Source organism: Perna viridis, chromosome 2, assembly GCF_037379345.1.
Source record: "Perna viridis isolate PV_CMFRI_1.1 ecotype Kerala chromosome 2, ASM3737934v1, whole genome shotgun sequence".
Classification (NCBI taxonomy): Eukaryota; Metazoa; Mollusca; class Bivalvia; order Mytilida; family Mytilidae; genus Perna; species Perna viridis.
Genome location: NC_142446.1, coordinates 39,889,765 through 39,903,629, shown reverse-complemented (window position 1 = coordinate 39,903,629; position 13,865 = coordinate 39,889,765). Strand labels below are relative to the sequence as shown.

The following is a 13,865-nucleotide window of genomic DNA, read 5'->3' as shown; positions in this document are numbered from 1 at the left end:
TTTAATTTATGTTTTTTCACTACCAGATTTATGGTCTGTATAATGTTGTCGCAGTAAAATTATATGTGACCATCAAGATTTGAATAAGCAAATAAATTGTGTTATGTAAGTGCCCACCTTTTTGAGTTGATTTTACGTGCAAAAAATACATGATTTATGATAATTGAGGCCAAAGGTGTTTGATTATGTAACGGTAGTAATCATGTCAAAAAGGTAAATTACTGACTATATGATGCCTATAATATGTGGTTGAGTACCCAACAAGAGTACTTCAGTCCTTCCAACTCTTGTAAAGTAATTATATAGCGGCACTAGAAAACTTGATTGCATACAATTCTTTGGTATTTAGTAACTTCCTTATATGTGTGTTGAAGAGGGAGATAACTAATGTTTAAACTGTAAATTTAAACAGATTTAATTTCTACTATGATGAATAGCTTTAGCTATCAAGGAAAATACTTTCTTTTTTCTGTTTCTCGTAAAAAAATTACATGTGTGCTTTTCTCTTGCTGGAAGTACCATTAAATTACAAATATAGCGGTATTGAAATAAAGTCAAATTTACAATAAAAAAAGCCTATTAGTTAGTAGTCAACTTACACAAGAAATGTTCTGTTGTCATGGTAAAAAATAGATTTAGAAACAATTACCCTGAAGGTCCTAAATAAAGCATGAGGTACCGTGATCCATTTCACTATAAGAAGTGACTGTAAAATTTATTGTAAGCTATGACATCATAATGCTATTTTCTATTATTATGTCATAAATCACAAACAATTTAAATTTACAACTCTTTGTGAAAAATGACATATCCTGCTATAAACATTTATACAAACAGATTTTGTATTATCATTGGATCTTTGTTGTATATAGAATTTGATGCTGGACAATCTATCTTCTCTAGGTCTTATGTTCTTGTGTGCAACCAAAAACTAATGCATAGTCTCAGCTTGAGTTCATAGCAATTCAAAACCCTAATTTATCTCTAACATCAGAAATTGCAAGGTAAAGTAGCTACAATAACAAGTTTATGTAATTTGTCTGCAAATACTTAAATAAATGCACCTTCCACTTAGTCAATTTTTTTTCAATAATGAAAAAGATGTTTTGACACTTCAATGTAATTGCCTGTTTACCAGTTGTAACCATTTTATTTTCTGTTTCAGGCATCAAGTCATCAGAACTTTATTATGTTAGAAATGGGATTATTAACAGCTATGCATTATCATTTGAAATGCCAATTAACTATGAGGTCAAAGAAATTTACTTCACTTGGCAAAGTTTACGACAGAGTCCACCAGTAAGTAAATAATATATTTAGTTTCACAGTCCTCCAGGACACGTGTATTAAGTTTCATTATTCTCCAATATGCATGTGTTTAATAATTTAAATTAAATATTTTGCCATCCACTCTGCAAGTAACCATGCATTTAGTTATGAAGTCCACATAAAAAGGACTAGTGTCTAATTTTATTGTCCTTCAGTAAACATGTTTAGTTTTATTGTCCTTCAGTAAACATGTGTTTGGTTTTATTGTCCTTCAGTAAACATGTGTTTGGTGTTATTGTCCTTCAGTAAACGTGTTTGGTTTTATTGTCCTTCGGTAAACATGCGTTGGGTGTTATTGTCCTTCAGTAAACATGTGTTTGGTTTTATTGTCCTTCATTAAACATGTGTTTATTAAATTTTCCACAGGGAGGTGCCTAGTGTTAAGGTGAACTGCCTGCTGTTAAACATATGTTTAGCTTAATTTCTGTAAGTGAGTGATCAGCATTTAGTTTTACTGACCTCCAGTAAATATGTGCTAAGTTTATTGTCCCCAGGAAAATGACCTGCATTTAGATTCACTGTCTTCTTGTAAAGTTGTGGGTTTTTATAGTTCATTGTTTAGTTTCACTGATCTGAATTAAATGTACATATCAATTGCATTTAGTTTTATCCTTTTTACATGGCATAATAAATACATTTTGTTTAAGTTTCAATTACTCAGTAAAGAGTGTCGAAATTTTCATCTCAACTATTTAAAAAGTACACAATGTGTTCAGTTACATTGTACCCAAGTCCTTTTACCTTGAATATAGTTAAACTAAATTACAAGAAAACAAACAATTTGTTCAGTTTTACAAATTATTTCCAAGTGTTTATTGAGGACTAGGTTAAATTGCATATATTTATGTATTAAGGTCGAGAGAATTTGTTAAACAAAATAAAGAAACATATAACAGGGAGTATTTAAAACTATGACATATTAATAAAGATATTATTCAGATAATACTACATTATTCTTTTCTCTATTTAAGATGCTGTATAATCTGAGATTCAATGTATCCAATCCACGAGCCATGTCACAGCCCAGGGCAAATATTTCTAGTGATGGAAACGTCCCTAATACATTATCAGGTTAGTATTGTATGATATATTTTGAAAAATAGTCTAGGTCTTACACTAAATGAGCTTGGTGGTTTGGTGGTAACATTTTTGACTCCAGTGTAAAGGCTGCGGGTTCAGTCTCTTGTTGATTCATAGTAAAAACTTCAAAATTGGTAGTTATTGTTTCTTGGTTAGGCACACAGCATTTAGGGAATAGTGTGATAGCTGGTTGGCTTGTAGTCAAAATAGAGATCACAGGCCTAAAAGTAGGGTAATTCTGTGAGCTAGCACATTAAAATTTGACTCAGTGTGTTGGACTAGTACAAAGCTTTGTCTTATCAATTGATCAGTCGTTCTCATCCTGAAATACATGAAATTTCTGTCAACGTTAAACCATGTGCAATCAAATCACCTTTGAACAAACAGTACCATAAAAGATTGAAATTTTCCCTTGGTGGTTATTTTTGATACATTTGTTTTACCCGCATAAATCCCTTGCATAAATAATTAGATTTTTTCAATGAATCAGCCAAAAGATCCCTGGTAATGAAATAGTTGACAACAATAATATTTTGTATAAATGTAAATGAAGGCAAATTTTTTTGTTTTTTGTTTTATTATTTTGTTATTCCATGATGTGAACATTGCAAGCAAGAAATTTCATGACTGGGATTTTTTATCTGATTCATTGAAAAGTCTAATTAAAAATCAGCTAATTTGGTCAAAGTTTGTTTGCTCTAAATTAGCTTATTTTTCGATAATTGTTTGTAAAAATAAAGTAAAAAATCTACCCTTCAATTATTAATACAAGTATAATACATGTAATTGAGATGATAATAGAAATATTACGTAACTGTTACAATAAGATACACTCTGCAACAAATTATACTGGGAAAACCTTGAATGTTTATGTAAATAGAATTTTAAAAAAATATAAAATGTAGTTATGCAAAATGTATTTAGCATCTATTCAAAACATTTCAGTATCTAGAAAATATTTAAGAGCATATGCAGTGCTACCTCTAGGATAGTTTATAGGATACAGCTTTAAAAATACATTTGGTACTAAGTACTCATTTACACATCTGGTTACTTTAAAAAGGTGTCAAAGGTGATAGTGATAAATATGTTTCTACAAGATTTTTCAATATCAGATAAGAATTGTTAGAGAAAGATTTGAGATTCCCTACAACCTCTGATGTAATTATGAAATAGTATTGATAAGATCTAATTGGAGAAGACAGAATAGGAAACTTAATGCTTTTCTACTAAACAAATTTAATTAACTTACAAGTAGGAAGTAATGGCTTTATTTTAAATTTAGATTTTTGTCTTATATAAGTTTATTTGATGCTTCTCTTAAAAATGTCAAAATTTAACAAACTGATATTTAAATTGACACATTCTAAATTTTAAAATCCCTTAACTATTGAGGGAAGATTTTTTTATTATTGTCTTATGTTAAAAATAAAGCAAATTTCATCCCATATTATAATTAAGGGTTTTCAACAATTAATGCATATAAGAGGCTAAAATAATGTCTGCTTTGCAATTCTTCCAGTCAGATTTCAGCAGCTTAATTCATGTAGTATTTAATGGTTACATGGAAATCTCTACCTGTATTATTTTATCAGTTTTGGAATATTTTTCACCATTTTATGAGGAACAAGGGATCAAAGGGGCTGCAATGTAATTTTCTCAAGGAATATCCTGCAAAACTTTTTCATCTGATTTTAATGATTTCTTTGTAATTTGTACCTCCTTACAAGGGCTTTATAAAGTATGCTAACAAATTTACTTTATTGTTAACTGTTGTTGAGATTATGAAGTACTAAGTGATGTATGAAAGCACCCTCAAATCAACTTTTTTATATAAACTGATTTTCAAAATACTATGCAATATTGTCTCCAAACCAGTTGTTGTGTCCATAATGACTTGTAATTCCCTATGTTTAAGTTTAAAAAAAATTATATTATGTCTATACTTGCCCCAAGTGAACAGAGTAAAATTGGCTGTAGTGGTGTGATTGGCAAAGCTTTTTATCATAGTAGTATCTGTTTGATTGAAATAATAGGTATCAGTCTTGTATTACATATTCCTGAGCGGGTGTACATCAAAACATGGAGGCTAAAAAATATAGTCCGCTTCCTTTTTGGCTTTTCCTGTTTTTATTTCTTGGCAAATGACTATCATTTTTAATCAAAAGTACAGGGTAAATATCAAGCTATGACACAAAATACAGTATTTTCATGAAAAATAATGCTTCAGAAAAGGGGTCTATTTTATGAACTCAAAATAAAAGTGAAAGTAGAAAAAGTCTATTTTTAGTTTGACCTGTCCTGGTGTACCAAAGTTCATGCCTTCTTTTTTCTAAAATGGACCTAAAAATTATTTTTTACATTTCCTTAACTGAAAAACATGGTTAGATTGAAACTCCTTGTCTATTTTAAAAAATCGTGAAAATTTATTGTATACTGTATAGAAGCCTATGGAGCAAAGAATTACAAGACTGAGACCTGATAACCACAGTTTCAGTGGAAAGTGAGATTTTTAGTTAGTGAGTTTCAATTATCCTAGAGCTTTCAAACAACAATATATCATATTTTATACTGAATGGAGCAACTTTAAATGGAATAAAGTGATGCAAGGCCTCATTTTTTTTACTTTTATGGCATATTTTCACTAAATTTGGAAATTAGCAATGTTTTTTTATAGATTAAAAGATGACCAATGGATTGCAATTGTTATTATTAAAAGTTTTCTCAACACAGTTATGTAAGAAATAAATAGGGTGACTTAAATTATTGAATTATAAACAGTTTTGATTTTTTGACATTTTTAATACTTGGAGTAGAGACTTGAATATGGTCGAATTGCACTTGTTACACATGACATATAAAAACTGAAATATGTTTTGCATTTTACTTTTATTCTACTTTAACTGCTCAAGAAGTGCTTTACTACAGCCATTTGATTGATTAAAAGTGATAACTGACCAGTAAAACATTTTTTATCTGGTAAATGACCATTTCTAATGGTACTTCCACTCAAATTCTAATGCAGCTTATAGAAATTGGTGGTAATGACATATAAAAATGAATTTTCCTCAATAGTGTGTGAAGTAAGTAGAAACTTTGATATTTCTGTGTATGTTATTTACTGTTCTTGCAAAATATTTATCAGTGTCTCTGAGATATTTCTCCTTTTGTAATTACTGAGTACATTTATACATGCCCAGGGTACCAAATTTGACTGAAAATCAGCATTTCAGTAACTAAGATGTCTTTTTCATGAAAATAATGAAAAATATACAGCATTTTGACTCTATTTTACATTTGTGTAAACAAGAACTTCAACTTTGTGCAATTGGCTGTTTCAGTAAGCTGATTTTAAATTACTAAGAGGTTCCCTTGTGTTAAGGCTAAAAACTTAACTTTTTGTGAATATGGGCCAAAAAATTTGAAATTTTGAAACAATTCATAGAATAGTTAAGGCATTTGTCTTATTAAAATAGACCATCTTTTAATGTTTAAAAAGGTAACTAAATTATTTTTTATCAAAACTTGTCTAATCAAGCTATGACACAAATATCTTGTTTTTGAGGAAAAACAGTATTTTCATGAAAAATATTGCTTCACAAAGGGGTCTATTTTATGAACTCAAAATAAAAGTGAAAGTACAAAAGTCTATTTATAGTTTGACCTGTCCTGGTGTACCAAACTTTATGCCATTTTTTTCTAAAATGGACCAAAAAATTATTTTTGACATTTCCTTATTAATTGAAAAACATGGTCAAAAGTTAGGTTGAAACTCCTTGCCTATTTTTTAAATAAATCATGAAAATTAAAGGTATACTACACTGTATAGAAGCCTACGGAGCGGAGAATACAAGACTGAGACCAATAACCACTCTCCTGTCTTTATAAATTAGTGAAGCTGTTTACATTGTATTTTATTAATTTGCTTAAAGAGACTGGGTGTAGAACTGAGTATGGCAGAGGTGTTAAAGCCTTGAACATTGCCAAAAAATACTAAAGCATCAGCAGTGGGCTAATTCAAAAATGTTAAAATCCCCAAAAATGGCCCAAACATTAAATACAATGTACATCAAAATCCCAAATAATGGCTTTGTAAAACGTGAACACAGAAAACAAAGACAATCTACATACAAATAAAATTACATTAAGGAAAAAAAGAGATGTTGTGAAATAGTGAATAAACACTCTGTTTAGGAGAATGGGAAATAATCTGTACCATGATCAAACAGTCTATATAATGTTTTTTTTTTTCATGAAGTACCTGCACAAATACATGTACAAAGAATAATTTGAGGTAGCTGTCTTTTGAGTTTCCTTCTAACATCTTAGTCCTTAAATTTTCTACTTAAGAAATATTTCTGTCACCAAATTACCTTGTATTTAAGTGCATACTTGAGTTTAGCAGTAAAAAAATATTGCAGCACCGTCTTCTACTTACACAGAATAACTTCATGTTGCCATCTCACTAGGACAGTCACTGATGCATCCCATAATGTACTTATCTTGGTAGGATATTTTCCTGTCCTCTTTTTTATTTACTTGCCTCTCAATACAGTTCTAGATTTTGGTTTAAGTAGATAATTTGCAGTTAATTAGTGGTATATGATAATTAAATCGTTTCTTTCATATGCACATCATGGATTCCAGATTGAATTATTAGACATGACTTTGACATGCACCTAATGAGTTCAGCAATCAAAGGACCATTTCTTTGATATAAAATTTCTTGAATTTTTATGGGATATTTTTTACTAATGAATCCACCCTTGTTATGCTTTCATTATAACTAAAGGTCCCAATTTAAAAAACAAAAATAGAACAAAAATATATTGGAAGAAAAGGTCTAAATTAATCAAAATGAAAACTTTAATTCACAAAAGCCTATGATCTCTCGTCTTGGGAACATTACACACTATATGGTCAGTCTTTCAACTAGCTTATCTGAGGTAGCTTTTTTCTAGTTTTAGTACAAATTTTAGTCTGTATATACCAATAGTTTTACAACTTCTAGCTGGAATCAAAGATTTAAAATATTTTATCTTCAGGCAAATGAATTTTAGCTTTCCGTGTCAAACATTACTATCACCTGAATATAGCTGAAATATTGCTACTCGGGGGTTAAACCCCAAAAATCAATCAAACATTATTAGGCTTATCACAGTGTAATCCATTGTTGCTTATTTACTCCTTTATGATTTGTTCATTAGGGCCAAGTTGTTCAAAAATTTAACCACAGGACAAGTTTAGTACAAATTATACAAGTTGTGTAGTAAACAAATATTTATCCAGCCAATAATGTTTTGAACCATTAGGCCCTGTCTGTCCACATGCTGTACAATTGCTTGTAAATCATTGAACAGTTGTAGTAGTCTTTTGGTACATGTCATTATTACCAATAAAGGTCATTTGTTTTGTTTTGTTTTGTTTTGTTTTGTTTTGTTTTTGTTTTTGTTTTTGTTTTTGTTTTTTAGTATTATTTCCTGATTTGTAGTTTCCAAGTTATTGGACTTTGAACAGAGAAAAAAGGGGGATGGACAAATACACAGCACCAGAACTTAAGATAAATCCACAGCTGTTGATTGTTTTGTTTTGTTTTGCAGTATTCAAAGTAGAGTTCCCATGTACTGGTCTAATTAGTGGAGAAGTCATTGTCAACATGCAGCTAAATATCAGCATATTTTCAGCCTCAAATCTAACAGCATTGAATTTTATAAGAAGAAAAATGTGCTTAAAGGGTATGTATACATAAAGTTTTATATTTATGTTATTAGAAATACATGAGCATACATATTAATATGAATTAGGGATCAATCAAAGCATTTGTTGGCTAATAAGGTATCAGTGTGGAGAAGAAGTAATTTGATAACCTGGATAATTTGTATTAAGAGGTTGGCAGACTGAAAAATCTGCAAAGTCCTTTCTTTTTTGGACTTGGCCTGATTTTTGCCAGGTTGGAACATTTGATTGGCTGTTCCAGATTTTAGATTATGATTTTTTTTTTACAATCTGGAGTGTTTTACAGTGTATTTAACATATTTACTTATTTCTAATGTAAAAAATAAAAATAGTGTTTAATTAATACTGCAAAGTGAATACTACATAAAAAAACTGTACTGGTATATAACCATGACCTTGATGTGACCTAGTAAATGAAATTTCAGAACACAATGCTAATGAACTAACACTGGATGTTTTCAAACAACCTGGCACATGACAGCTATTCCAAATTCATCAACACCAAACCCTGCAGATTTCAGGTCTATTTCAGAATTTTGTTTACACAATAAATTGCATATTTGAATGTTTTATTCCATGTTGATGGGTGCCAGCTATTGAATGGCAGCTTACAGTACATGGAACGTGGTGTTTATCAAATTATTGACATGTTTTTGTCATTAACAGTCATAGACAAATGTCAAATTTGACTTAGTAAAGAGACCATGTAATGTTGACAACTTTAATTACAAACCCATGGTGCCATCTTTTTTTTTTCTTGGGGTATCTTAATTAAGTACCCAATGGTAATATCGTTTATGAAGCTATCTAGTTGAGAGGCATTTTGGCAGGTATCCTGTTGTTTTTTGGTCAGCTCTGATTAGAAAAATTAATTAATGGAGGGTAGAGATAGTGAATTTAAGTATTTTACCAGTGCTTGTAGATGTTTAACGTATTAAAGTTTTTGGGAGTTTTGTTTACTCATCTGGTTTAAACCAATTTTTTATTTAAGATGGATATAAAAGTATTAAACCATTGCTGTTTGTGATTGAAATGAAGTTATATGTACCTGTCAAAATATGTGTGGATGGTATAATATATTTTTGAGAGCAATGCCTTGGAACATTTGGGATGAAGCATTTCTAACTGTTATATAACTTGCATCTTTATGTACTTTGAAATGCTCTTCTACATTAAGAGTTTACTAGTATAAACCTCTTAAATTATTATTTGTGAATATTTGATCTGGCAAATGAATAAATAACAATACAGAAACTCAGCTAAATAGAAATTTATAATGCTGCTGATTTCTGTTTCATAGCAGGATCTGAGGTTCTGATTTACATTTATTTGAGAACACTTTTTTTTTGTTCTTTTCAACCCAATGATAGCATAGGAGATTTGATGTTCTACTTTGTCATATGATATGAAACATTGTAGCAAACTATCTTTATTTACTCTTACTATATATACATGTATTATATCATGTGTATAATGAACTTTTGTAGTCCAGTGCTTCAGAGGTCTAAACATAGGTTTGTTTTGAATTATAAAATGTCCCACATTTTAAAGAAAGAAAATTGTTGACAGTAAGATTTGTCGTACACATGTACAAAATCTGTATTTACTACACCTATATGTACCATGAGTACACACTGGGACTTCTACTAAAAAACTCAGTGTAGCCATGAGAACACAATCAAACTTCTACTAAAACTCAGTATAGCTTACTTAAAAATCACAGGATTTTAATTCTTTTGGCTAATTTCAGATAAAGTACATAGATCATTCTTGGGGGATATCCATGCTGACAAGCCTCCATTTGTACCAACAACACCTAATGCCTCTTACACTGGTATAACAAATACTCTAGGTAAGTTTTATTAAATCAACATTGTTATTGTTTCAGAAGAAAGACATTTCTGCAGTTGTGTATGAATAATTTTTTTTATTATTCAATTGTTGTTAATTAATGTTGCAACTGTTAAGATATAAGAATTCAAGTTAATACTATACCAAGGTAAGGAAAGGAAAAATGTAGCGAGCAAATACAATCTCAAGCCTAACATGAAATTTTAGCGGATATAAAGAAAAAGTAGAAGTATGATCAATTGATGTTATAGGTATCAAAAACATAAATTAATTTGTCTTTTTTTCAAAGCCATACATAATGTGTGTTTTTCCTAAATTGTTAACAGATCAACCACCTACTAAAGAAACAGCAATGTCTACCCATGTTTTCTATATTGCTGTTGGCTGTGCCTGTGGTGCCATACTTCTTATTGCTTTAGCAGTAGCAGTTTACTACCTCAATTCACAGAAGAACTCCTCAAGGGGCTATAATGAAAGAATCAAATATTAGTAAGTCTTATCTTAAGAATAATGGTGTGCTATATTGCATTTTCATTCATACCTTGAGTAGATTATATCTATTAGTGATCTTACGACTTTTAAATTTGGAGAAATTTTAGGTTTACTTGTCTTACGATGACTTACAGTCGACTTCTGGTGGAAATAATGCAAACACTGTGTATGTTGTATGCTTATTTAACTTAAAACTTTGACTTGAAACTAAGTTTTATACAAGTATATTTAACTAGAGGTTTCAGCATTGTAAAAATCTTTTAATGAACTCTTTACATATTGAATTTAATAAACTACAAATTTATAAAATGTAAAACAGGCATTATTAATTTGAAGATGTTTTATTGTTTCTAAAACTGAAACAAGTACAGTAAATTGTGCCAAAAACAAATCCCTTGCTGATTACATGATTTGTTCTGATATGACAAGTGTTAATTTACCCGGTAATTAAAACAGATTCAACATGAGTTTAAAGATGTCTTGTTAAAACAGTTTTATGTTATTATTTAACCACCATTCAGTTTTAGACTGCAAGTTTATAAGATATTTCCTTTTGTTCACTCAAATAGATATCATTCTGTTATCCTTTGCAGTGATACAAATAGCAGTTCTCAAGCCTTAACCAAGCAACAGAGTCAGTCATTTATCAGACCTGAAACACCACTAGAAAACAGTATTAAAGGCTCAAGTAAGGAACAAATCTTAATACTGTGACCATGTAAATAAATATTATTTTTTCATATGATGTATAAAGATGAGGGTTGGTGTGAGAAATTATTATTTCAACAGGTCAAATACAATTTGATGTTGAAATGTTTTGCAGAAAGAGAAATAAACAGTGAATGAGAATCAAAATAATAATAAGAATATTGGTAAAAAACATATTTTGTTTTAAAGCTGAATAAAATCTGGTTTATAAATTAGAAAATAAAATTAGCATATCCTCCCATATTTGCATTTCCTGTCACATGATGATAGAGTAATGTTAAGTCATGGAATAAGTCATGGAATAGTCTTGATACCATACCTTAGTAATTTTATAAAATATCTATGATATATATTTAATTGTTTGATTTCAGTTCGAAATTTTTCCTGTGGACCTTCACCTATACCTGAATTATGTCCCCCTGAACCAATAGATGTCTTGAATGAAATCAGTATTGGTAGAGAAAGAATTTCATTGAAAGAAGTCTTAATTGAAGGTAATGAATCTGTACCCTTATTTAAGATTTGTACATAAACTTCAACTGGTTTATATAATCCCTGACCTTAAGTTACAAAATGATCAATTTGGTGATAAAATAATTGCATGAGAATATTCTAAGCATTAACCATGAAATTAAAGTGGATAAAACTAATGAATACTTGATTTTTTAATCTACACTTTGTGATAAATCTCATGTCATTAATTTATATGAAAATATATTTCTTTTTGACATGTATATTTCTCTGTTTTAGGAACATTTGGTAAAATATTTAGAGGAACTTTATTGAGTGATGGACAGAGTCAGTTTGGAGTAGACCAAGAAATCATTGTCAAAACTGTTACTGGTAAGTATAAATGAAAACCATAACAATACAGAGCAATACTAGTAATAAAAGTACACAATATTAATTAATCAACGTGCATACACTAGAAAATTCAGACAATATTTAATTTAGATCATTATGATAAATTGTACCCCATTCAACAATGTATGGAATATTGGAATCAACTTGTTCGTACGTCCATCCTTCATATAATTTCATTATTAAAATCTGGGCTTTTATTGGACAGATTGATTTTAAATTTGGTATGTGTGTTATATAGATGGGCCTTACATTGTAAGGAATCATGATTGCTCTCTGATATCAACTTTCTGTTTCATGATAGAGAAAATTTTCGAAATCTTAGCTCCCACTGTACAGATTGATTTCAATTTTGGAATATGGCTTCATATAGATGGGGCATAAGTTATAAGAGATTTTGGTTGCTGTCTGATATCAACCCCCTGTATGAGTGGGGGTATGCCTAGCACAACAACACATGCAACGTCTTGTTATTACTAGTACAAGATGTAAGCAATAAACATCAGCACAGAAAACTTATGAATTACATCATAAAATCTCAACTTTTCAGCAACTGGTTTACTCAGATTCACTGATTGTGATATGACTAGACTGAGAACATTGTAGTTTACATGGGTTTCATTGTAAATTCATTTTAACCAAAACCTAATTCACATTGTATATTGCAGATCAAGCAAGAGATGATCAAGTGCAGCTATTTCTAACAGAGAGTTGTATGATGAAAGGTCAAGTCAATCCAAATATTTACCCTATTATTGGGTCTTGTGTTGGTGATGGAGAACCCCCTTTTATTATATATCCTGATGCCACTGTAGGCAACTTGAAGAAGTTTTTACTACATTGTAGAGTATCAGATACTGGTACACATTGTGTAAGTTACGTTGTTAACTCAGAAATAAGTTTACAATCTGCTTGATTGTGTAAACTTGATGGAATTTGAAGTCAATGGAAGAGAGCATTTGTTATTATTTAAGTCATATTAAATTGATATTGTGGTGTGTTTAGGATTGACTCTCATCATTAATAATACTATTTTCACACTTCAAATTTTTTTCTCCAAATTTCTTTTGCATTCTAGCCAGAAAAGTAGTAAGTTTTATGACACAGCTTAATACAGCACAAGACAAACAGTAAAATACCTACATACATTAAAGTGCTATCTGGTTGTGTTTTTCTGGTGTAAATGTTTGTTCTTCCCGGAATATTACTGTTGTTAAAAATTGTTGATAAGTAAAGTTTCCTATTTTGATTGTTCTTTTATCTTAACTATGGTAAAAATTACTTGTCTCATGAATGAAATTGACATTTTTTTTCTCAAAAATATTGTTTTCATATGTTTTAATTGATTTTACATTAGTTATTTTATCGTTTTTAGCCCATGTCAACAAGACAAGTTGTTTTTATGGCATTACAAATAATCAGAGGGATTCAATTCCTACACAGAAAAAGAATTATACATAAAGATATTGCAGCAAGAAATATTGTGTAAGTTGAAATGCTTTATAAAGATCATAGTTCCAATTTGTGGATGAAATGATGTAAGAAAAATCCATTTGTTTGATGGTGGAAGATAATAGTGATTTACACTGTATTCATGCCTCAGATATGGCAGGACAAAAGAAAACTATAGTTGAATAAACAATTGGACTAATCTTCAGCATTGGTGCCTTTGACAAATGCAGAATCATGCATGTAGATTTGATAGTGCATTGTACCATTTAAGATCTCATCTTGATATTAAAAATTGCCAAAACAAAATGTTAAAACAAGGCAGTTTTCTGGTGGAACAATAATGTTTATTTTACATG

The 13,865-nt window shown here is 29.9% G+C and overlaps 1 protein-coding gene across 1 annotated transcript in view; it reads left to right on the top strand.

Annotated features, from left to right (window-relative positions):
* The window catches only part of LOC148625020 (inactive tyrosine-protein kinase RYK-like), a 52,910-nt gene that overhangs the window by 32,297 nt on the left and 6,748 nt on the right, over positions 1–13,865 (top strand). Inside the window, exons 2-11 of the mRNA XM_088568211.1 lie at positions 1,166–1,299; positions 2,301–2,400; positions 8,010–8,144; positions 9,896–9,997; positions 10,323–10,485; positions 11,082–11,176; positions 11,568–11,690; positions 11,947–12,039; positions 12,726–12,928; positions 13,433–13,542. Coding sequence (XP_088424337.1) covers positions 1,166–1,299; positions 2,301–2,400; positions 8,010–8,144; positions 9,896–9,997; positions 10,323–10,485; positions 11,082–11,176; positions 11,568–11,690; positions 11,947–12,039; positions 12,726–12,928; positions 13,433–13,542 — 1,258 coding nt within the window. The remainder of the gene's footprint in view (positions 1–1,165; positions 1,300–2,300; positions 2,401–8,009; positions 8,145–9,895; positions 9,998–10,322; positions 10,486–11,081; positions 11,177–11,567; positions 11,691–11,946; positions 12,040–12,725; positions 12,929–13,432; positions 13,543–13,865) is intronic.